Genomic DNA, 23799 nt, shown 5'->3' with positions numbered 1-23799 from the left:
ACTACAGATGACGTGAGGAAAGAGCACACATGACACCTGACTAGTAGAATCAAGAAACCAACACAGACATACATCAGGAGAAAGATTTACTGGAGAACCTTTTAAAGCTTTTGAGTTAGAGCTGACAGTAAGACATGTACGTAGAAATATCTATCTATCCAGTATCCAACAAGCAGCGGAAAATGTGAACCTAGAACTCAGATGAAAGTTGGATTTAAGACTCACATTCTTAGGACACCGTGGAAAGAGAAAAACAGAGAAACCAAAGGCAAGCTTTAAATGCCATCATTTAAAAGTTGGAAGACTAGAGTAGATGAGGATCTGAAATAAATAGAGCTGTGTCCCAGAGGCTAAGAAAACAAAGGGTTTAAATGATGAAAAAAGTGATCTTCAATGATGTCAATTGCTGTGGAATTGTTAAATTCACTTGTAACAAGTCATTTGTAACATTTGGGAGCTTTGTTGTTTACCATTTCATCTTCCAGGAATAACTGGGAAATATCCAATTCTTATCACTACGTCTTGGGCTAGAGTTAATTGTTCTTGCTCTCTTGTTAAGGATTGGAGTTGAAGATAAATCGTAAACAAGTTCCCGCAGACCTCATTTTCCTGCCACCAACAGCAGGTCTTTGTTAAATGTGCAAACAAGCAAGGCACCAAACAAAAAATGATATGGGCAGTTCTTACATGCACAGACTTCTAATTCAAGAGCCAATAAAGGTTATCCAATGTCTGCTTATGTTGAGGTGCACCCATAATCGTGAGAACTCCAGAAAGCCCACGGCTCAATTCAACCTAGACAAGATCTTGAGTAGAGCAGTGGGTGGTGGTAAACAGGGGAAAGCCAAAACAGACCAAGAAAGTGGGGTCTGAAACCTATGGACGTGGGACTTGCAATCACGGGCAATCTGCTTGCTGTTCAGTTTGCGACACCAAATTTTTCATCTAAAATAACAGGTTTTAAGGGAATAGATCCTGCAAAACTAATGAAATTTATACACCCTCTCCGCACAAAAATGTCTTTTAGCATGCCTTCCTAGGACGGAGTTAAGGCGCAGCAATCTCACACAAACCCGCCCTGGTACAGCCGGTGTCCCGACGCTCTGGTGTCTGCGCAGGCGCAGGAGGCAGCCGCGGAGGGCCGGAGTTGGGCGGGGCGCGACGCACGGCCGCGCGCTCCCAGTTTCCGCACCACCTTCCCGGAAGTCCCGTGTCACCAGACGTCGGAGGCGTAGGAAGTGCTTCCTGGAGCATAGAAGAGGTCACAAGTCATGTGAGGGTAGCTTTCTGAGGAACCTGCTTCTGAAGTTGTCCTTGAAGGACAGCAGGCAGCCCAGAACTCTGCTGCCCAGAGAACCAGGCGGCCCAGAAACCGGGTAACGAGCCACTTTGCCCGATGTTCAGGCCTGGGCCCGCGGGTGGCAAGGGCGGTGAGCTGGAAGAAGAGAGGACAACCCTTTCCCTTTATTTTGGGCCTTAGACTTTGGGGGCTGGGGAGGCCGAGTTGGCTGAAGTAAGGCATCCCGGCTACCCGTGTGGGCATCTGGGAACTCCGTTTCCCATCGATCTCCCTGCGCCCAGCCCTAGAGCCGCAGACTCATCTCTGACCCTGATGAGAGCTGACCGCGCTTATTAAGGTGGTGTTGGGAGGGCGAGAAAGCCACGAGCGGAGAGTCACCAGGAGTTTCTTTTTCAGGCGTGGATATTGACCCTGCGGGAGAAAGGGGTTCATCATGGCGGATGTGAGTTAACACCCCAGCACAAGAGGAAGGAGAGGGTGGGGAGTTTGGAGGAGGCTACTGGGAGGCGAGAGTGGGTTCTTCCCAAGTAGAAATTCGTTTTTGTTTTGGCCCTCCACACCTTTATTTTCTCTAGGATCTGGAGTTAGAGATTAATGTGAATGAATTCTCAGGGGCCCTGAGTTTCTGCCTGGAATTGGGCTGCAGGACACTTAGGTGCCTCCTGCCACAACACAACCCTGCGGGCATAGAGAGGCTCCGAATATTTATCATTTCAATTTTAAATGATGGTTTGCTACTTGGAATCCCTTTTTTTTTTTCCTGCCTAGCCAGTGGTCGTGATGGTTTTCTGGGTTCATTGTAGCATTTTTAGGTGATTTCCAACTGATACCTCTTCGCAGCAGTAAAAGCCAAATTCTAAATTTAGGTAACTTAATTGTGCTAGTTAATAGAAACAGCCAGAAATTAATACTAGTACTAATGTTTATATTTTATATCTTGTTACTTTGCTTACATACATCCTGGTTCTAAATATTGAACATGTACTTGTTTCTAAAAACAACTTTAGGAGGTAAGCAGTGTTATCCCTGTGTTATAGATGAGACTGCTGAGGCATAGAAAGATCAAGTAACTTGCCTCAGGTTACACAGCTAGTACTTGTGGAGTCAAGATACCAACCCAAGCAGTTTGGCTCCAGAGTCCATGCGCTTAACTATTACACTAGTCATTCAGTATTAATAGGAATCTGATTTTTCTTTTTAGGTTGCAAGATTATGTGTTTCAACATTAAGCAACTTTTTATGCCTTTATCACTCCATTTTGGGGCGTCTCATTATATTTTCGAGACATTATTCAGGCATAATGAAATCACTAAATATCTATTGAGCATCTGCCTTGCAGTCGTTGCTGTAATAAGGGCTGTGGGTGAAATAAAGATGAATAACGTAGAATTCCTCTCCTTAAGGGTTTGATAGTTTAAGAAAATAGTAGGCAAGTGATCACATATATATACATTATTGTGTGGCAATGCAAAGGAGAGGGATTACATTGGTTTGTGTTTATCAGTAAAGCTTATTTGGAGTATATGACAGTTGAGATTAGCTCTAAATGATGAGAAGCAATTTTTTTAAAAGTGAGATTGAGAGGGAGAATATTACTAGCAGAATGATAGCATAAACAGAATTAGATAGGAAAGAGGTGGGTGTGGAGGAGCTATAAGTAGCCCAATTTAGCTGGGGCTGCAGATAGGTATGAGGGAGTGGTAGGAAGCAGGACTATACACTTAATTGTAAACCATATTGTAGAGAGTCTCGAATGTCTAAAGAATTTTTATGTAATAAACAATGGAAAGCTTTCAAACACTGGTTCTCAACATCAGCTACCTAGAGAGTCATCTTGGGAACATCTCCAACCCAGGCATCAGGGTTTTTTTTGTTTTGTTTGTTAATGCACCTTATGTGTTATCCATACCTGAAGTTGAAAATCACTGCAATTATGGCTTTTGAGAAGAATAATACCATTATTGGCACTGCGTAGAACTGTATAGAATAGAAATGGGAGATCAGCATACCAATTATGCTAGTGCAAGTCATAAAAAATAAAATGAAAATAAATAAAATGTCAGTTGATAAGGAGAAGAGATCAGTTTAAAAACATTTGACTTCTCGGGTGATTTAAAAGTGACAAATTTGAGATTAGGGTTAAATATTACTCTTAGTGTCACTTGAATAAACGGGCTTGGTAGTGCTATTAGTGGAAACAAGAGATTGAGGAAATCTGAATTTCAGGTGAAACATGATGAGTTGAGATTTTTTGTGTGTTTAAAATGAGAGCAAAGGTAAACTAGTGGTGACATGAAATAAAATGAATATTTAGGTTTGAAGAATAGTAGGGATTCGAGTTCCAAAACAGTAGATCTAGTTTATCTATGTAGAACTCATAATTGACACCTGGATTGTCAGTGAAATCTCCTAGATGAATAAAATAAAATAATTTTTTATTTCTTTCATCCTAATTGTGTTCCATGCTAAACCCTTGTCATACATTGTTATATCTTTAGTCATGTGAGGAAATTGCATTTTAGAGAAGTTAATCAACTTACCAAGATTGTTAAAGTGATGTAAGAAAGTCTGTATGTAGATGTGGAAAGATTCATAATATAATCTCAAGTGAACACAACAGTAGCAGCAGGATGTGAAATAGGAAAAGTATGATCCAGTTTTATAGCTAATATGTATTTGTGTTTCCCATTTTCAGATATGCTAATCACTTTATATGTATCTTCTCATAAACTTTAAAAACAATATTATGACATCGATTCTATTATTATCCCTACTTAACAAATGAAACTAAGGCTTAGAGAAAAGGGTTAGTTAACTAGCTCCAAGTCACAAAACGTGTCAAAATTAGAAAAAGTAAAACACAAGAAAGGTTATGAATTATGATTTAAGATACCTGAAATATGGCTAGGACAGGCTATAAAGAGCTAGTGCAAGGCATATTATTATTATATGATTTATTTTTATATTCTCTTTCAGGACCTAAAGCGATTCCTGTATAAAAAATTACCAAGGTAAAAAATTGCTAATTTGTTACAATATAAATTCTATATAACATTATGTGTAGCATTTTATTTCTAGCTATTTTAGACTAACACTGTGTGTATATTATGCTATTACTTTTCACTTTCAAATACCTAACATAACATAATTTGCAGATAAATAACATGAGATCTAGAGAAGTTACAAGACATCCCAGCTTAAATGTCAAGTGGATGCCAGAGGACTAGAAATTAGATTTCTTGCCACTTTAGAGTTCTTTCAAATATACTATCATAGCAGTTTACTGGATTATACTTTGAAGTAGAGTAATTTTGGGGGAAAAAAAACCTAAGAACTTGTCTTTATTTTTTAATAATGACTTTAAGACCTAATTTTTGAGTCTGCAAAACCCCAAAATGTTAGATTTAGACAACATTTTATACTTGGAAAACTCATAAGGCTTTCTTTTGCCTGCACACAGTCCATTGGATGTAACATTTTATAAATTAGGCTTTTGTATCGAGGACAGGAAACTTCATATTAGAAAATTTACTGATCGAAATGACGTTGCTTTAGTTTAATTAAAATTCACATTTAGTTTAGTGTAAAATGATACCTTGGAGTTAAGGACATGAAAGAGAGGAATATAATTTGAGACATTCATTTCCACATTCCAGAATAACTGAATAACTGGTGAGAGACTACAGTAAAATATATGCCGAGGTCTTTTTATTTCTTTTTAAATTTCTTATCTTCCAAATCTTTGAAATTTAAAAAGGTTTTAGACATCAGTTTATTTCTGTAGGTAGAGGGAAAAACCTTGTTTGGATTTTTTCTTGAATTGTTTGGTGTGGCTTTTGCTGTTGACTTGTGCCTTTACTCTGATTACAGACCACTGGTGATTGATGATATTATCTTTTATTTTTAATTTATATATTTTTTTCATATCAAGAATAAAACACTGTTGAGGTATTAAATAATTACCGTTGATTTTATGTTAATGCAATACTTAAATTTAATTTTACTCTTTTTCTCTTAATATTGACAAACTAAAGACCAGCTGCTGATTTCTGTTCTCGACCTTATGATCAGCAATACAGGCAGTCCTAGCTTGGCACAGTGCTGCAGGGCCATAGCAATGACTACACAAGCTGAAATTGTCCAAAGCAATTTTTGTAATCAAAGGGAAAAATTAGCTTTTTTTTGTGATCTTTAAAAGTTTTTGTCAAAACATTGAAATCTCTCTTGTTTGTTATATTTAGGGGACTGGAAACAAATACTAAAACTAGTATTTGCTTAATTCACTGTAACTTAAAACAGTAGAAACATTGAGAATTAAGAGTGTTTATTTCTTTGTAAAAAACTTACCAAGAGTAGTTTGAACAGTGTTTGCCTACCATGTTTCTTTTCATATACCTTAAGATGTATGAAAGCTGTATCTTTAAGATAAAGAGCAGGCATCTTTTCTATGCTTTGGCAAATTGGCATACTCCTTTTTAAGTTTGGATCAATGTCCAACTTTTTGTCCTTTAGGCTTTCAATGTTGTAAAATGTCTCAAGAGTTCTTTTATGTGAGATTTTTTTGCCAGTGTCACTTCCTCTGAGATATCATCATCCTTTTCATCACAACCACTTTTCTCATTTATGTCAATGTCTGCCTTCACTAAGTTCCTCTGGCTGCACATCTCGTTCCAGGCAGTGATAATGTCAATATTTCCTCAGCCAGCTATTTGTTAACTCTGCTTTCTATTTAGATTTCACTTTCAGCATTATCACTTTTCATTTCTTTGCTGTATTTCATCTTTATTGGCCTTATTTCAGTTATTTTTTAAATATCACTGAAAGATGAGCTAAAGCTATATACTTTGCTCTCACGTAAACTGAGTAACAGATGCTCAGTGACCAGTCACCAATATACTTTGAAAGAAGTGATGTGACTGGTTAATGATCACAATGCCTGTCTGTTATTTATAGCCATTTACATAGTGACTTGTGACCTGAAGAGTTAGAGAAGTCTGTACTTTATACACTTATTCAGTTAATATACCATACTTATTGAAATTTGACCTGGGCTGTTGAGGGGGAGTGGTGTTATTTAATTAAACTGACAACTGAAATGTGTTCAAATTAGAAGTACAAAAATGAGGGCTTTCTATATTAATCTGTATTTACCTTGTTGGGCATAGTATATTGAAAGACTGCTAAAATTGGTGATGGTGGAGAAGTGGAGAAATACCACACTGGAGACAAAATAGAGGAACAGAAGCATAGATGATAATTGTTAAAATGATATTTGTAAAAACAATGAAAATCTTTTCATTGTTTTTACAAATATCATTTTAACAATTATCAACTATAATTGTTAAATTATAGTTGATAATTGTTAAAGGAAAGGAAAGGGATTACTACCATGTGTTTTTTTTTTTTCATGACTGAGACCAGATTAATTTCCTATTCATGACCATTTCTTCAAAGTCAGCTTATTGAATCCTAAAAGAATAAAGAAATAATGATGTTGAACACTTATAAAGAAAAGTAGTACAATATACACTTTGATTCGTTGCTATTTATATGTAAAGTTAAGGGATTAGGATGCAGGCAGCCTGGCTTCAGAGCTTGTGGGCCCATGCTTTTATAATCGTTTGACTGCTGTGCCTCTCAACAACCAACTCAGACAGCTACAGATGTTAATATATGTGGTTTTGTTTTTTTCTCCAGCAAGTTTAATTTTTAGACTTGTATTTTAAAATCTAGTTGTGACCCAAATCAGTCTTAGGCTTTAATAGTTAGAACTTTATGTGTTTTAAAATAACCAAATGTTTCATCATTATATGACTAAAACTAAGTATGATGTCTTTGAATACTAATATAACATTTACTTTTGGAATAAAAACACTTGTTTTAGCAAGCTTTAAGGTTTAGATTTCTGCAGACTATTTCATGAAAGTTAATTTATTCCATGTGTTTTTTTTTTTGTATAGTGTACCTATTAATGCAGCATAGTTTTTTTTAGTTATTACTAAACTGTATTCATGTTATTCTTTGTTGACTGTGTAAAATTAGAAATACCTTTTATATTTGTGACCTGATTTCTTTAATTGGGTATTTTAAGTAAGTGTGTATTTTTTCTACTTTGTTGGACATTTATCTTTGTGAATTTGCAGTCCCTTGAAAAGAAAGTGTTTCTGCTTCTGAGAGAAAGTCTTTTTGTCACTATAACCACAAAGAATAAACTATAACCTAGTTTTTAACTTAGAAGACTATATTTATGTATTAATCTTATAGGGTATGTTTTAATCCATAGATAGTTTTGGAATTGAATGATAATAGAAAATAATACCAGTAAATATTTATACACAGTGGTTTCATCATTCTTATTTTTAATGTAAGGCGGATAAATGGCTTTGTTTATAACATTTTCTCCTCAAATTTTAATAACCTTTCTCTGATTTAAAAGTTTTTGACAATGGGATTAATAGAATTTTAAGTTCAATATCTTAAGTTAATATGAATTTTCTTCATCCCTAAATTAAAATATTAAGGTTAACACAATAAGGAGTGGCTAATTCTGGATTATAGTAGGAACATTGAACATATTTCTGAGTTGCAATCTACAGATATTACAAGATAGTTACAAAGCTATAGATTGTGTGTAAATGTGTCCTATTATAATTTTTAACACTATACTTTTGTGCTCTAGGGATTCTCACTAATAATTAAATATTTAAACTGCCTTGATAAATTATGTCATTGTCAGTATACACAGATGACACCCCGATGTTAACTAATAATTAATATAACTGTGTACCAGCCTCTACTTTACATGCATTACTTTATTAAATTTCACATAGCCAAATAAGTACAGTTATTGCCATCTTCAGATTGTGAACTGAGGCTTAGGTTTCATAACTGGCCCAAGGCAGCATAAATAGTAAGCAGGAGAGCCCGAATGGAACCCAGGTCTAACTTCAGAGCTATCGTCTCGACCATTCTGCTTACTGCTGCTGATGTGGGCATGGCTGACAGGGTTGCTGCATGACCTTCATCCTTCCCGTTTAGTTCCTTCAGCCTAGAAGGGACAATCTTTTTGCACATCTTCTCTTAATCAGTGCCATAACACCCCAGCCGAGCTATCATTTCCTCAGGGAAACCTTCCCTGACCCAAATGTCTAAATCAAGCCCTTCTTTGATTTGATAGGCTCTCATGTCCCCACAGATCTCTTAATGGCACTTGCCACAGTTGTAGTTTTATATTTGTTAGTGTGGGATTATTTGATTGATAGCCACTCTCTTTTTAGATTGTTAAGTTTTGTGAAGGAAGCGACTTTTTTTATTTTTGCTTAGCATGGTATTATAAGTATTAAGTGCCACAAATACTGGGCACTTGATATTGGAATGAATGAGAGAAAGTCTTTTTGTCACTATAACCACTACTGATAACGTGTCATACTTTTGTAATGATAATTAGCAATTTAAGGAGAATCAGCTGTATTTTAGATTTTTTATTGATAAACTGCATAAATTTGTAAAGATTAAGAACATGTCAGAAATACACATTCAGTTTCTGGAATAGTTTGGCAAACAGGAGCTTATGCTATCAATAATTGAGTTTCCATGTTTTTTCAGAAATCTGCTTGAAAAATACCATTATAACTTTAAGGTACATATTTTGAGAAAATGAAATGTTTTATAATATTTTAACTTTTTTCTTTCTAGTGTTGAAGGGCTCCATGCTATTGTTGTGTCAGATAGAGATGGAGTGCCTGTTATAAAAGGTAAAACTGAGCACTTACATGCCAGTGTCATGTTTCTTTTATAATAAAATTATTTATATCTGAGTAGTACAGAGGCAAGCATATAAAACTCATTTCAATAAATTCAGGAGATGGTCTTAATTGGGGGGGACATATTTGTTTTTGTATATTGAAAGCTGTATTGGAACATAAGTTATCACATGTTAAATATATCATGTTACCATCCAGAGTTTAAGGATGGATTTATCACAGGCCCAGTTTCCTGTTAAAGACATTTTGTGGTATAATATTAGTAAGTCTAAGTGATGACACCGGGTATGTACGCAGCTGTATATGTTATACACACAGACTCCCCCTAGTATATATATTTTTAATCATATTGCTGGTAGTTTTAGGATAAACGTCCATACATTTGAATCAGTACATATTTATTGCGTCGTTTAATCTTTCTTGATTTTTCTACTTGTTTACTGGAAATGAGATTTTTTTTAACTTTTAACTTCATAATTTAGTTAACCAGAATCTAACAAGAATTTTTCACCTAAAGAAGAGCTCGTTAACCTCCAAAATAACTTTTTTTCACCTGATTTTCAGTCTTTTTTTTTTTTTTTAAATGTATGCATTGTCACAGAATCAGTATATGTTAAGACCATTTTTACTACTTCTGTCTGGTATCAGAATGGATGTGTATAGTTATACTGGGAAACTAATAGCTTCCCAGTAAAGAAAGATTAAATAATGTTCTGTACATTTTGTTTCCAATCTGTTTTCCACCTGCAGTTATCACGTGTCACGTAATTTTAGACTTTAGAATTGAAAAGAAGTTTAGAAATCACTTAATTTAGTTCTTTTCTTTTATAAGCAAAGATGGTCAAATGCAAAGAGTACATTGTCAGTACTAAGTTGCACGTGCGAGTGACAAGATATAGTAGAAACCACCGTCTCCAGTGTGCTTTCTAACTCACCATAAAACATACGTGGCCATGAGCAAGTCACTTGCCTTTTCTTAGTTCTGTAAGAAGGGCTTTGAACAAAATAATCTCAGATTTTCCAGCTCGTATGTTTTTTTCTGAGGATTCTGTGTTAAAGCCTTAAGCTTGCACTTAACTGGTACAGCTACATGATTTTAATGAGTTTAAGAAAACAAATAGCCAGCTGCAGAATTATTAATATCTATAGGCAATACTACTGTTGATTTTATGAGAGCAAAGTTTTCTAAAGCTTTTTTTCATTATTCTAGCTTGGCTCTCAGTTAACCAGAATATTCAACTTATTAAATGTACTGATTAATCTGTCTTAGGGTTGATATTAAGAAAATATCAGCATTTAGTATTCTTTTAAAAATAAAAAAAATACTGTGAGAATCATTTTTTCCCTTAGTTATAATCACTCAGCTTCTGATTGAGCAGTATTTCCCACCTAAATTGATGAGACCCAATTAGCCATAAGATTTTAAATATCGTAAAGCAGAACCCTTGTGCTTGATATTTTTATGGATATATGTTTTATATCTGTATGTGTGTGTATATATTTATATACATACATACATATATATATATATATATATATATATATATATATATATATATATATATATATTTGGTACTGTAAATCTTTTTCCTACCACATTCACTGAATAAGCTTTGATTAAATTATTTGTATTTCCAGTGGCTAATGATAATGCTCCAGAGCATGCTTTGAGACCTGGCTTCTTATCTACTTTTGCCCTTGCAACAGATCAAGGGAGCAAACTTGGACTTTCAAAAAATAAAAGCATCATCTGTTACTATAATACCTACCAGGTAAGTTCATAACTAATTAATGATTTGCTGATTTCAACTATTATTGTTATGTCTTCTATAGAAAATAGCTTGTGTTATCATTCTAAGTTTTAATTTTAAATGGGATGGAATTTTAAAATCTTAGCTTTCAAATTAGTTACATTAAACTATAGTACTTTTTTTCATATTTTACACTAGGAATTAATATGGAAAAGTATTTTTAAAAGATTTAACAATAAAGTACATGTTACCCTGAAAAGGTAATTTAGGTCACTGTTACCTCCAGTAGATGGTGCCCTTAGCTTTACAACTGATTTCTCAAATGACACACTTTTTTTGTTGTTATGACAGATAAAGAATTACTCTAGAAAGTCAAATGATAAGTTATTTAAATTTGTTACTGCTGCTAATACCTTCATTTGATTTGGAATATATATATAATAAGTGAGATTATTAATTGTGGGAAAGAAATTACTTGCTACATACCTCTTGATCTCCAGCCGTATTTTCTTTTTTAGAATAAATTAATTGTTTGTGTTTTACAGCAATGTTTCCCAGAGTATCATTTATGTATCACTGATGATAAGCAATTGACATCTTTTTATTTTAAAAGTTATATATTCTGATGTGTATTAGGCAAAAGATAACAGACCCATCTGACCTTTAATTTCACTGATAAGGATTAGGTTGAAGCCAAGTGTTTTAAAAAGATAGTTAATTTAAAGGTAATTTGAATCCATTTAAATTATAGTGATACACAAGAGGCAGAAAAATCATGAAAGTGTAACTACTTGCATGAGAAATACTGCTTTTAGCCATTTAATTATCAATATTTATTGAGCGCATACTATGTAATTGACACTTGGCTGGGCTTTAGAGGTAAAAAGATGAATAAGACGCAGTCCCACCTTAAAAACTTACCAGGCTAAGTGGTAGTAATGTCTTTAAGAGAAAATAAGTAACCATTTTATGAAAATATTTAATTTCAGCTCTTTTCATATTTCATGATGTAGTGCCATGATGTTGGGCTAGTATGTTACACATCGACTATTGAAATTTTTTTGAAAGATTAAGATACTGCATTTGAATTATGCTACCTTTTAACAATACAGCATATTATTTAGGTCTTATTTTCTTTTTAGGTGGTTCAGTTCAATCGTTTACCTTTGGTGGTGAGTTTCATAGCCAGCAGCAGTGCCAATACAGGTGTGTTTTAATTACCTTAAATGCATCTTTTAATTCTATATAATACTTATCTGAACAGTCTAATATGATAGAAATAGTAAATTTAGAGTTGAAAAACCTGAGCTCATGGTCTGGCTCCACCATGTGTTCCTTGCTCTCTGGAGAAGTACCTTCTCCGAATTCTGTTTTCCATATCTGTATAATGAGCTTATATCTGCTTTCTCCATCTTATGGGGTTATTTTCTAGTTCAAATGAGATAGTATATGGGTAAGTGATCCTTTAAAATAGAAAGAGAAAATTAAACTTTATCTTTAACTCTTAATGCTACATCTTGCTCACATTAGAACAGCTTAAGAAAACAAAAAGAGAAGATAACCAAACAAAACACATAAATTGGGCAAGGATGAGTTAAATTCTGTATAGACCAATCTATTAGAATTTTAAAAATCTTGAACGATAGCAAGTTGAATGCAAGTGGGAATTTAAAAGAGTATGAATAGGATGGACATAATTCATGTTCTTCTCGAGTGTTGAAGAATTTGAAAACAAACACTAGGAAGCTGTACTTTCTATAGAAGATAGTAAGATCCCATTATATCCAGTAGCCTTCCCTGGATATTTATGTATAAACTGATAATATTCAGTTGAATTGTAATTTTTTTTTACTCTTTTTAAAGTAGGATTTAAAAGGTCTGTCTACTTCAGATTAGACTGCCGTTTAGAACTATTATACATTCCTTTTCTGTTGTTTTTCTTTCCCAGTTGTTTGATCTAGTTCTATTCCTACCCGTGTCACTGAAGCCAGTCCTTAGATCCCTCGTCTTTAAAATGAAGGATTTAGAGTTGATGATCTATTAGGTCTCTTCCATTTCTAAATATTTTAAAGCTGTAAAATACTCAATGTGAAAACACTTTGTAAATTATATAGGATTGTAATGATGTCAGTATTTTAAGTATGTTAAACCTGTTGTGATAAATCACCACAACTATAATACTAAATCATCGGTTTGTATTATAAATTATGATAATGTACAGAATTATATTTTAGTACTTAGAACATTTCCTTGGGAACCCCAGATGCTTTTAATATTCTTTGAGACAGAGGAAGATGCTTATTTGTTTGAACATAAAATAATAGCGTCTAAGGTGTATAGCTTTTAATTCTGGTAAACTAAGAAGGCTAGATATGCTAATTTCTAGACTTGGTTGTCTTCTAGATTCATCGTTGAACTTCCTTTTAAACGTGGAAGTGTATGTAAACTTCATAATGAATGTGGGTTTTTTGGTTACCTAGAATATTTGTTTTAGTTATGGGAAATAAGCTATGTCTCATTTACTCTTTAGCAACCAAATTTTGACAAGAGGGAATTTAAGTCAAAGACTTTTTGTCTTAGGCACATTTTTTTTCTGATGTTCTGATTTTTTTAATCTCTTTGTTTTAGGACTAATTGTCAGCCTAGAAAAAGAACTTGCTCCATTATTTGAAGAATTGAGACAAGTTGTGGAAGTTTCTTAACCTGACAGTGGTTTTGATGTCTATCATATCTTGATTTTAATAGACAACGATGTCATACCCAGCAATCTTTAGACCACACCAATACCTGTATCTATGTACTCAAGAAAGGGCCCCTTCTTCCACCTTACACTAGAGAAAGAGCCTGTAGATATAATTTATGGAAGGATTGATTATTATCCTTTCTTGTATAGAGTCTTATTTACTGAGATCTGGGGATACAGAAATGGTTCAGCTGTTCACAGCTCCCATGGAGTTAGTCCAGTCACCAAATCTGCATGAAATTCTATGCAGTGGGTCAGAATCAAAATGGTACTTTGATCCATTTGAGCCATGAAATGTCCCTATTGTATAGTACACCCAGGCCTGCAGAATGAAGCAGACCCTTTTTATTGTGAATAATGAGGACATATTTTTTTCATATTGTTTTAGTTCTTGCATTGAGTGTGAGGAAGATAAAATGGCTTAGTAAAAGTAATAAAATCAGTACAATCACTAACTTTTCTATGTATATTATTTTGCATTATAGATGAATATTACTAATCGATATGATTCTTCTCAGAGGGTGCTGCTCTTTAATGAAAATGATAGCTAATGTTTTTTTCCTCCACTCTGCTTCCTATAACCAATCAGTGTTTTAATGTTTGTGTGTTCTTTATAAAATTTGTTATTTTTTTTGTTTCTTTATGAAATTTAGATGTGATTTATTATCAAACTCTGTTTCCAGTATTGGTATGTAAACATGATAGTACAGCCATTTTTTTCATACATGGGTATAAATAAAATAGTATTTTTAAAAGTATAGTTTGATTACTATATAGTTTTTTTCTCCTGACTTCTTTCAAAAGTTTAAAGAATATAATTCATTCCTTTCAACCACATGAGTAAGTACTGAGTGTTTTTTGTAGATATTGGTTTAGAGACTTATTTTCAGTTGGAAAATAAACCTTATCCATGAGCCTAATTTAATCTCTGAAATTGCTAACACACTTCTAGAATATGCCCTTTATATTCAGAAATACAGTCCATCATTAGAAATTGTTACTTTCCTCCTAGGTTCTTTCCCAGTCAGTCACTGGTACAGTTCAGTACAAATGCACTGAACACCTAGTATGTACCATTCACCGGTGCTACCACAGTGCAGAATTCTAAGGAACACATTTCACATCTATTACTGTACTCCAGGAGTGCATTTTACATGGAATGTGTGTTAATGCAGTTCGTGGAGTTGTGCAGTGAGGTGGTCGGCCAGGCACTGTGCCTGCATGCTTCTTTGCCTGACTCCCTCTCTCCCTCCTTCCATCCTATGCAAATATGAAACTAAATTGTGGTAACCCACCCCTTAAAGAATTTATAGCTCAGTAAATGAAATATGTATATGAAATTCTGTGATGATGCTATAAAAACAGAATAGAGGCATTTAAATTGGACAAGACCAACAGCCTTTACAATGAAATAGAGGCAAGAGATATATTTTAGCTGTAGGGAAAAATAATTCTTACAACCTAATGAAGCACTAGACACACCCATTAAAATCTAGAATTTCCATTATCTGGGTGATTATTTAGTAGCATCTAGGAAATTTTTGCCAATGCAATGATTCATGAAAAAAAGCTCTTTTATAATTGAGGTGACCAAAATTTTCATGGTGGTGGGGGAGGCTAGGACAGTAGCTGCAGGTGTGGAGGTCTGCTCAGCCCAGTAGTTTGAGGACCTTCTGTATTTCAGAGCCACGTCCCTCCTTTTCCATTTTTGGGCACCATGGGCTCTACAGTGTTCAGATGAACAATGCGATGACAGTTAACCGAAAGAACACGCCCAAGTTTTATTTAAGTTATAAGTAGAAGCTGTTCCTGAAGTATCTGAAAAATATGAATTTAGTTCTGTTCCACCTTTCTGTTTTTCAAGAATTCACAGAAAATTGACTAATTAGATGGTGCACATGCCCCAAAGTTGACCAAAAAAGTTCAATGACACACATCTGTGGGCTCCCTCCCACCGGCAGTAAGGAGCACCTTAAAGACCTCAGCCTGCACCTGAAGAGGTTAACTCAGGATGCTCCCTGCATGCTGTTTATGAAAAGGACTCCACAGGAGCCGCTGTGGTTTCAGCAAACATGGTGGAAATTCTTAACAAACAACATTCAGTTTAGCAGTTTTGATACCTTCTCAGATGAGGAAGTTCATCAAGGCCTCAAAACCTATTCCAATTGGCCCACCTATCTCCAGCTCTTTCCAGAGAGCTCATAGGAGGACTTGATATAATTAAGGAACTAGAAGCATCTGAAGAACTAGATAAAATTTGCCCCAGAGCTCCTAAATTAGAGGAAGGGCTCAAAGAATTGACAAATAAAGCTTCTGTGATGCTCTTTATGAAAGGAAACAGGAAGCTAATTGTGGATTCAGCAGACAAATTTGGAAATACTAAATAGTACTGTTTAATATGAGACATGTGGTATATTGGAGGATGAAGAAGTTCGGCAAGGATTAAAAACATACTCCAATTGACCGATATACCCTTAGCTGTATGTGAAAGGGAGTTTGTTGGAGGGTTGGATATTGCGAAGTAACTGAAAGAAAGTGATGAATTGTTGCCTGTACTGGAATGAATAAATGTTAAAATTGGTGCCCAACTGTTGCAAGAAATATTTAATTACAGTGGAGCCATTCATGAGTTAGTCCTCAGAAAAGGACTAGGAGAGGAAAAATGCTTCTTTCCCAGTTTCACTTTGTGTATTTCACAAGGTTGTGCTATATAAATGTAGGTTTCATTTTTTCCACCAAAAATAGAATGCAATAAACATCTTCAAATTCAATTTAAAAATTATAAAAAATAAAAAACCCCAGGAAAGAAAACTAATAAATGGAGATACTTGACCTTTACATGGTGAATATTGTTACTATTAAAATTTCTATCTGAAAGGGTATAATAGATGAATTATTCTATAGTTCGTCTATCTGAAATTTCTATTTGAAGTATAATAGATGAATTATTCTATAGAAAATCTAATAAATTTTTGAAAAGGTGATATAAAACTAGATTAACTTTCTAAAAGATGGTATAAAACTAGATGAGGTGCACAAGAGAGATCGATGGAACGGACTAACCCAAGAACAGACTTTAGTACGTATATGGACTTAAAACATAAAGATGACATATAGGTCAGTGAGGCAATGATTAATAAGTAGGGCAGGCATTTTTGATACTCTGTGTATGGAAGTGAAAATTGTTATACCCTTTATGAAGGACAATTGGGCAGTCAAACTTTTAAATATACATAACCTTTGACCCAATGTATTAAGATCGTCCAGAGAAACAATCCACAGACACAAAATAGTATTTAATTTAGGTACCTCATGGCTAGTCAAGTTGACAAAATTAACCATCACAGCCAGCAATTCCACTTCTAGATATTTATCCTATGGATGCATATGTACGTGTGCAAAATTATCTATGTACAAGTCTATTCATTGCAATTTAGTACTACTAAAGGATTGGAAACAAAATATCCAGCATAGATAGAGTGACCATATGTTTTAAAAAAAAATAGTACCACTTTATACTTGCTCTTGGTATAATTATTATTGGAGCTCCTTTCAACTTTCAGGCATCCCACTTTAGATGCATTATATGGATACAATCATAGAGGATTAGTTAAATTGCTACATTTGCAAAATGGAAAAAAGAATGATGACTTTAGGTACTGAGATGGAATGATCCCTAAGACAATGTTCAATGAAAAAAAGCATGGTATGAAACAATGTATGCTACAATTATGTAGAAAATAAAATATATGCATTTGTTTTTATATTTGCTTATATGTGATAGACTATCTCTTTAGATACACAGTACCTAGTCACGTTGGTAGCCTCCAAGGAGTGGACTAGGTACCTGGGAGAACAGGGATCCCAAGTGAGGCTTTCACTGTAAATTTAATTACACTTGAATTTTTATTCAAAAATTACAAAATAAAAAAATGTTTCAGCAAACAAAATTTATAATAAAATGATGAGATATTGGGGGGAAAATGTTTTAACAGGGTTAGCCAAAGAAACAGCTAGTAAGATAAAATCTATAAAATTTATTTTAAGGAACTCGTTTATGTAATTGTGGGAACTGGCAAAATCTATAAGGCAGGCTAAAAGGCTTGAAAATCTCAGCAGGATCTGGTGCTGTCATCCTAAGGCAGAATTTCTTCCCCTTGGAAACCTGTTTTGCCTTAAGGCCTTTCACCTGCTGTGTGAGGTCCACCCACTTTATGGAGGATCAGTGGACTGTAGATATTAAACACATCCACAAAATACCTTTATAGCAGGAGCTAGATTCATGTTTGAATGAGCAACTGAGTAGCCCAGCCAAGATGACACATGTAACTAACCTTCACAGTCTACCCCTGTCAGCTTAGCACCTGTACACATCTTCATATTTAATCTCCAAATAAAGACAAAAACCAAGTCATACTTTTAATGTGATACAACTACGTTGCATATAACTGAGAACATGTTAACCTTTTCTCTGAAAGAGGATGCAAAGTCCTTGGGTGTTGTTCACTTTTGTCCTTGTAATACTTTAGCTTAAATATTATAATGTAACCATTTTTGATGCACCTATGATGGAGAATAAAAGAGAGAAGAAGAAAGACATTTGCTTTATATATATATGTGTGTGCGTTTATAATATATACATATTTGATATATGTACATAAAAACATTCATTACAAAATAAGGAAGAAACACAATAATCAGTCCATGCTTCTCCAACTGGGTACATGGTCATAGCTAGTATTTATAACTTATATTTCATTATTCATTCCATATTCTCTCTGCCTTCAGGAAGCACTTCAGCTGGTCATGGCTCTTTGCCTGATGGAGTGACCCAAACCTTCATTCCTGAAGAATTTGAGCCATTAGTTGTCCTGCCTGAATTGAATTTTGTAGTTTTCCATTGACTTTAGTCACAGGGCTTGGTGGTACTAAAATCTCTTAAGAGGTCTTATTTTGGATATACTCTTCCTCACTCCCACTGTGCAGTAGCAGCCATTTTCTCTTGGTAATCAGCATCAATTACCCCAGCCAGGACAGTAATCCCTTTTCTGCCTGTTGATTCAGAGGCACAAAAAGCCCAAAGTAACTAGAGGCATTCTTCCTTTTGAAACAAAGACCTCAAGACCAGCACAGCCTAAGGACGTAGAGACAGGAAGCAAAATTGTGTCAGAAGGTCACTCGGGTTAATAGTGAGTGGTGTTATGTACATTTCCACCCCTTGATTCTTGGACTTGGGCATCCCGGCTATGGGAGAAGTAGCACCATGTACTGAGTGCTGGTTTAGATCATATGTAGCTTCCTGGAGAACACTGCCCCAGCCCTGCAAAGTATTGCCATCTAGATAGTGCCATAAACTGAGTCTTCAAAGGCTATTCCATCATTCTGTCAGGCCAGATGCTTCAGGATGGTGGGGAACATGGTAAGACCCATGAACTTCCATGAGCAATATGAGAAATATATTTTCTCCAATCCAGAGTTTAATTAGATACTGTGCCTTTTTGTTGGTTTGTTTGGTTGGTCGTGGAAGAAGCCAGATGCAACAAGTTAATCTTTATTTAAAAAGATATCTTGACCTGTCCCACACCACTGGACCCCTAAAATTTCAGTGAAGTGGAAGGCCGTTAATTTTTTGCTGGATTTATTTCCCACCCTCAGACATACAAATGTATTACAAATAAGGTTAGAGTAGTTGTTAACGGCTTATTCACTCTGTCTAATTAGCATAACGTCATTAGTGCAGTAGACCAGGGTGAGAATGTCTTGTGGAAGATGATCATGGTCTGTGTGGACGAAATATGACATGGGGCTGGAGAACTGATATACCTCTGAGGTAGGATGGTAAAGATATATTTCTGGCCTTGCCAGATAAACTGTTTCTGGTTCTCTTTACTAACAAAGTGTTAAGGAAAAAAAAGAAAAAAAAAAACATTTTCCAGATCAATAGCTACGTATCAGGGCATGTGTTAATTTGTTTAAGCAATAGAATTACATCCGTAGCTGCAATTGAAGTCATCACCTGATTACATTTGTGATAATCCACTGTCATTCTCCAAGATTCATCTGTTTTCTGCACAGGCCAAATAGGTGGGCTGAGCGAGATGTTGTGAGAATCGCCGCCCTTGCATCCTTCCGGTCCTCCGTGGTAGCACTAATCTCTGAAATCCCTCCAGAAATGTGCTATTGCTTTTGGTTTTACTTCTTCCTAGGCAGATGCAGTTCTAGTGACTTACATTTGTCCTTTCTTACCATAATAGCCCTCACTCCACGGGTCAGAAAACGAATGTGGGTATTTTGCCAGTTGCTGAGTGTGTCTATGCCAATATTGCATTCTGGAACTGGGGAAATGACCACCGGTTCAGGAGTCCACTGGGCCACTTCTCTGGTTCCATCCTTGCTGCTTTTGTGCAAAATCCAGTCCCTCTCAAATGCCTTCACACATTTCTGGGAGTCCCCATAGAGCCCTTTAACCAGTTTCCAATTGCTCTTCTATTCTCCTGGATGAGCTCCGCCCGCAAACCCAGGCCATGGCTGCTGCTCCTGACCGAGAATATGGGTGCCTAGAGCCTGCTGAAGGCTAAGGGCACCATCTTCACAGTTATAAATGTGACACAACTTACAATCTCAGTGTCTGTCCCTTAAGAGTCTAGTGAAATAACTTCTTTAGGTTTTGCTTAGCGGCTGAGGAACAGAGAAGAATGTGTTCAGAATCACCCTATAACCGATGTCCATAATCAGTAAAACACGCGCCTCAATCCTCTCTACCTTCAGATGAATTCTTTCTCAAGAAGATTCTTGGTTCCTTTTACCTGCCAGTCCGTCAGACCAGAGCTCCTCAGAATGTGGTCCACAAACTGGGCTGTTCTGTCCATCTGTAGTACGTGACAAGTGAAATACAGAAATTGAGAGCAAAGAGTTTAAAATCTTACGGCAATATGACAGTAACTTTAGGTCTGCAGAGTCTGATAAAAAAATGGGACTGTGATATTTGTATTTTTTATTTCATTTTTCAGCTATTACAAAATCCCAGTCTGAAATTTTTTAAAAAGGAAAATCTGATCCTTCACCACAGATGATTTAAAGAAACTGCCTGACATCACATCCAGACAGCCTGAATCTGTAGTAAGCAGGATAGGCTCAAGCCTGGAACTCTGCTAGATACAGTACTTGGCTGGGAAGAGTTTGACAAAAATGGGTTTGCTGCTGCTGACTTAAAGTAGTAGAGGGGGCGGGAGGTAGGATTGACATTCACTCTAATTATTCTCTTGCTCCCTACCTCAAACAGGGACACAGCGTTAACTAGTTGACCTGCCTGCCTCACATTTTTGAGAGGTGATAATCTAAGAGCCCACTCTCTCAGATGCTACTTGGGTGGGAAGAGAAGGGCTTTGGCCACTGAGAATTTTGATGTCCAGTGGCTCTGGAATAGGGGGTAGCTATTCCAGGGGCAGTAATAGCCATCCCCACCATAGGGGTGACTCTTCTGGTCCAGAAGGAATGGTGCTTCTGTGGGGCGAGATATTCTTAGTGGGAATTCTGAGACTACAGGAGTCCCCCCTTATCTGTGGTCTTGCTTTCCATGGTTTTATTTACTTGTAGTCAACCATGGTCTGAAAATATTAAATGAAAAATTCCAGATATTTTGAGCGAGACCATATTTATATAACTTCTATTACACTATTGTTATAATTATTCTATTGTGTTATTAGTTGTTAATCTCTTTTCCTAATTTATAAACTTTATCATAGGTATGTATGTTTTTGGAAAAATACATAGTATATGTAGGATTTGGTACTATCCGTGGTTTCAAGCATCCACTGGGGGGCTTAGATCATATACCCGATGGATAACGGGGACTACTGTAACTGCTAATACTTTGTGTCTTATGAAGTGAGTGCTTCCTTTATGATAAGCACATACCTGTTAGCAGACGTGGTCTGACACAGATATCCCACTGTCTCTATTCCCAAACAACCCTACTTGCATTGGCAATTGGCACAAAACATTTTCCCTCATCTTGGGCTTATAGAAATAGCTGAGGGTCCTTCACCAGGCTCCTCTCAGGAGGCGAAATCATGACCACTTTCAAGGCTGTGAGAGCAGGTAAAGCCTAGTACCAGTTGCATAGTGGATATATGTTAGCTCGGCCTTTTCATGTTAAACCCTTTAAAAAATGGTTTTATCTCCACCGCAGCACACTCTCCATCATATAGCTTTGTGTACCTCACTGGTGATATTTATCTTTACTTCTAAACATTATTATGTATTTTTATTATCTTTTCCATATTGAACTAAGAAATCCTTGAGGATGAGACTACTTCTTCAACTCCAAATCTTCATGGCTCATAGTCCAACCAACCTGTATTCTTTACTGCTATTTATGATATTAATCAATTGTGTTTCTTTTAAAGATATTAAAATATATTTTAATAGCAAAATATTACAGACACAGAAAAAACATGCTCTTTCAATGAACATAACCAAAGAATAGTATAAATAAACATGACATACTTTACAAAAGGTAAAAACAATATTACCTACACAAGGAACACCTGTGGTTCTAAGAAAACAAAACATAAAACCATACAGCTCAGTAAGGCTTCCTCTGTAACTCCTTACTTTTCAGACTTTACATAATACATTTTTACTTGACATTTGCTTTATGCATATGATAAAAACATAACAAAACACATTAAAACCTTTTTGTAATACACAAAAATTTAATGCAATTTCTGAGTCCGAGATGTTTAAATAACAGAAAAAAAATTTATTTAACAAAGTATCACTTTGGACTACAAGAACAGTGTCCTATCATAGCTTTGCACCATAATCTTTTTATTTTTGGGTTCCTCCAAACTATATTAAAAACCAGTGTTAATAAAGGTAATAGAACCTACTTATGAGCTCTGGATGACAGTTTCTCATTCCCCTATTTCAATCCCCTTATTCTAGTTTAAAAATTCTGTGTAATAAACGCAGGGGCAGTAGTAGCTATCCCACTTCATGTGGATTTAGTGTTGCTCCCTCAACCGGCAACAGAAGTTGCTCTTGAATGTGGTGCAGGGTGCTCAGCCGTCTTGGTGCCACGTGGTTCTTACTTCTCTCGGGCCAACACCTACAGCTCACTCTCAGAAAGGGATTGTTATAACACACTCTCCTTGAAAAAGCTCTTTCAGTCTGTTTGGAGAAATGTTAAATGAAGATAACTTAGTGCTTACAAGTGATTGATTATTGTTACCTACAAGTCATCTACAACTTTATTACCCTTCCTCAATTTATGTTTTCTCACTTTATAAAGCATTTCTTCCAAAATGACTACAAAGAGATTTTTTTAGATTATACCTTCTTTTATCTTTATCATCCTACTTAATCACCCATAAGACATTTAGTTCTCACAGGTTCATCATTAGAAGAGAAAGAAGGCCCCACTAGATTTCTGAGCCTTTTACAAAGAGAAAATAAATACTGCAAACATTTTCCATTTTAGTTTTGGAAATTGTTTTGTTCTTTGTATAAAGGGGTAAAAAAAAGCAAAAAAACTCTGCCCTCCCAATCTTTGTTGTATGCTGTCTCAATATATTTTCTGAAGAGGCAGCCTAAGCCTCAAAGTACACAGCTGCTTTCTTCGTGGTTCACAGTACAACCTGGATGTCAGACAAGATGACCAGGACACAGAGCGGGACTCCAGGACAAAAACGTCCACAAGCCTGGGGACCACAATGTGGGAAAACACAAACCCTTCGTCTTACGTTGTGTGTTCTAAGAGTGAGCACACTGGGCATGGTGCTTTCATCGGTTTCCATCAGAACGATGACTGACTATTGCATATTCTCAAGGACATGACAACAGCTTGAAAGGCAGCAGTTTTCCATGAGTCAGCAAATGTAGTATGTTCCAAAAGATCCAAATCAGCATCTGCCTTTGATTTTTTTTTTTTTTTTAAAGAAAACTGAAGCCTGCTACGGATCACAATATCAGGGAGAATGCTGTCCCACTCCTGGGCCACGACATTCCTGTCAGGGAAGGTCTATTTAAAGATGAATGACCGAGACCGGATTGTGCCTTCTCCTTGCTCGAGCTGTTTTCTTATCTGAGACTGTAATAAAACACACATACATGTGTATGTATTATTAAGCAATTTTAAGACAACAAACTCTGACTTTAACAGATATTAAATAAGACCTGCTGATTATAAGGAAACCATACAACTATAAATTAATTATCATGCCCCAATTTTAATGTGTT

General features: G+C 35.6%; 2 protein-coding genes and 1 pseudogene across 3 annotated transcripts in view; 2 read left to right on the top strand and 1 right to left on the bottom strand.

Moving 5' to 3' along the window:
• The first annotated feature begins 1182 nt into the window (after positions 1 to 1182).
• On the top strand, positions 1183 to 23754 carry LAMTOR3 (late endosomal/lysosomal adaptor, MAPK and MTOR activator 3). Of its 2 annotated transcripts, none has more exons than XM_039848887.1 (7): positions 1183 to 1376; positions 1697 to 1742; positions 4277 to 4311; positions 8996 to 9054; positions 10702 to 10835; positions 11957 to 12020; positions 23500 to 23754. In XM_039848887.1, exons 2-7 carry the CDS (start codon positions 1734 to 1736, stop codon positions 23505 to 23507), a joined length of 309 nt encoding a protein of 102 aa, XP_039704821.1. In that variant the 5' UTR covers positions 1183 to 1376; positions 1697 to 1733; the 3' UTR covers positions 23508 to 23754. The 2 variants fall into 2 exon arrangements, with proteins under 2 accessions (XP_039704821.1, XP_039704820.1); XM_039848886.1 differs by lacking the exon at positions 23500 to 23754 and adding an exon at positions 13443 to 14315 and having other exon boundaries at positions 1184 to 1376.
• LOC120591251 (glutaredoxin-3-like) lies at positions 14457 to 18156 on the top strand (annotated as a pseudogene).
• Positions 23447 to 23799, bottom strand: part of DAPP1 (dual adaptor of phosphotyrosine and 3-phosphoinositides 1) — a 42265-nt gene continuing 41912 nt past the window's right edge. The window contains exon 9 of the mRNA XM_039848885.1: positions 23447 to 23650. Coding sequence (XP_039704819.1) covers positions 23582 to 23650 — 69 coding nt within the window. The 3' untranslated portion in view covers positions 23447 to 23581. The remainder of the gene's footprint in view (positions 23651 to 23799) is intronic.

This window comes from Pteropus medius, unplaced genomic scaffold, assembly GCF_902729225.1.
Source record: "Pteropus medius unplaced genomic scaffold, Ma_sr-lr_union100, whole genome shotgun sequence".
NCBI classification, from domain to species: Eukaryota; Metazoa; Chordata; class Mammalia; order Chiroptera; family Pteropodidae; genus Pteropus; species Pteropus medius.
The sequence above is the reverse complement of the archived record's forward strand: the minus strand, read 5'-3'. Positions and strand labels throughout refer to the sequence as shown.

What these genes read in the sequence shown, in the direction of transcription:
- LAMTOR3 (XM_039848886.1), top strand. An exon ending in CTGTATAAAAAATTACCAAG is followed by an intron (nt 4,312 to 8,995) that starts GTAAAAAATTGC and finishes TTTTCTTTCTAG; the next exon opens with TGTTGAAGGGCTCCATGCTA. An exon ending in CAGCAGCAGTGCCAATACAG is followed by an intron (nt 12,021 to 13,442) that starts GTGTGTTTTAAT and finishes TCTTTGTTTTAG; the next exon opens with GACTAATTGTCAGCCTAGAA.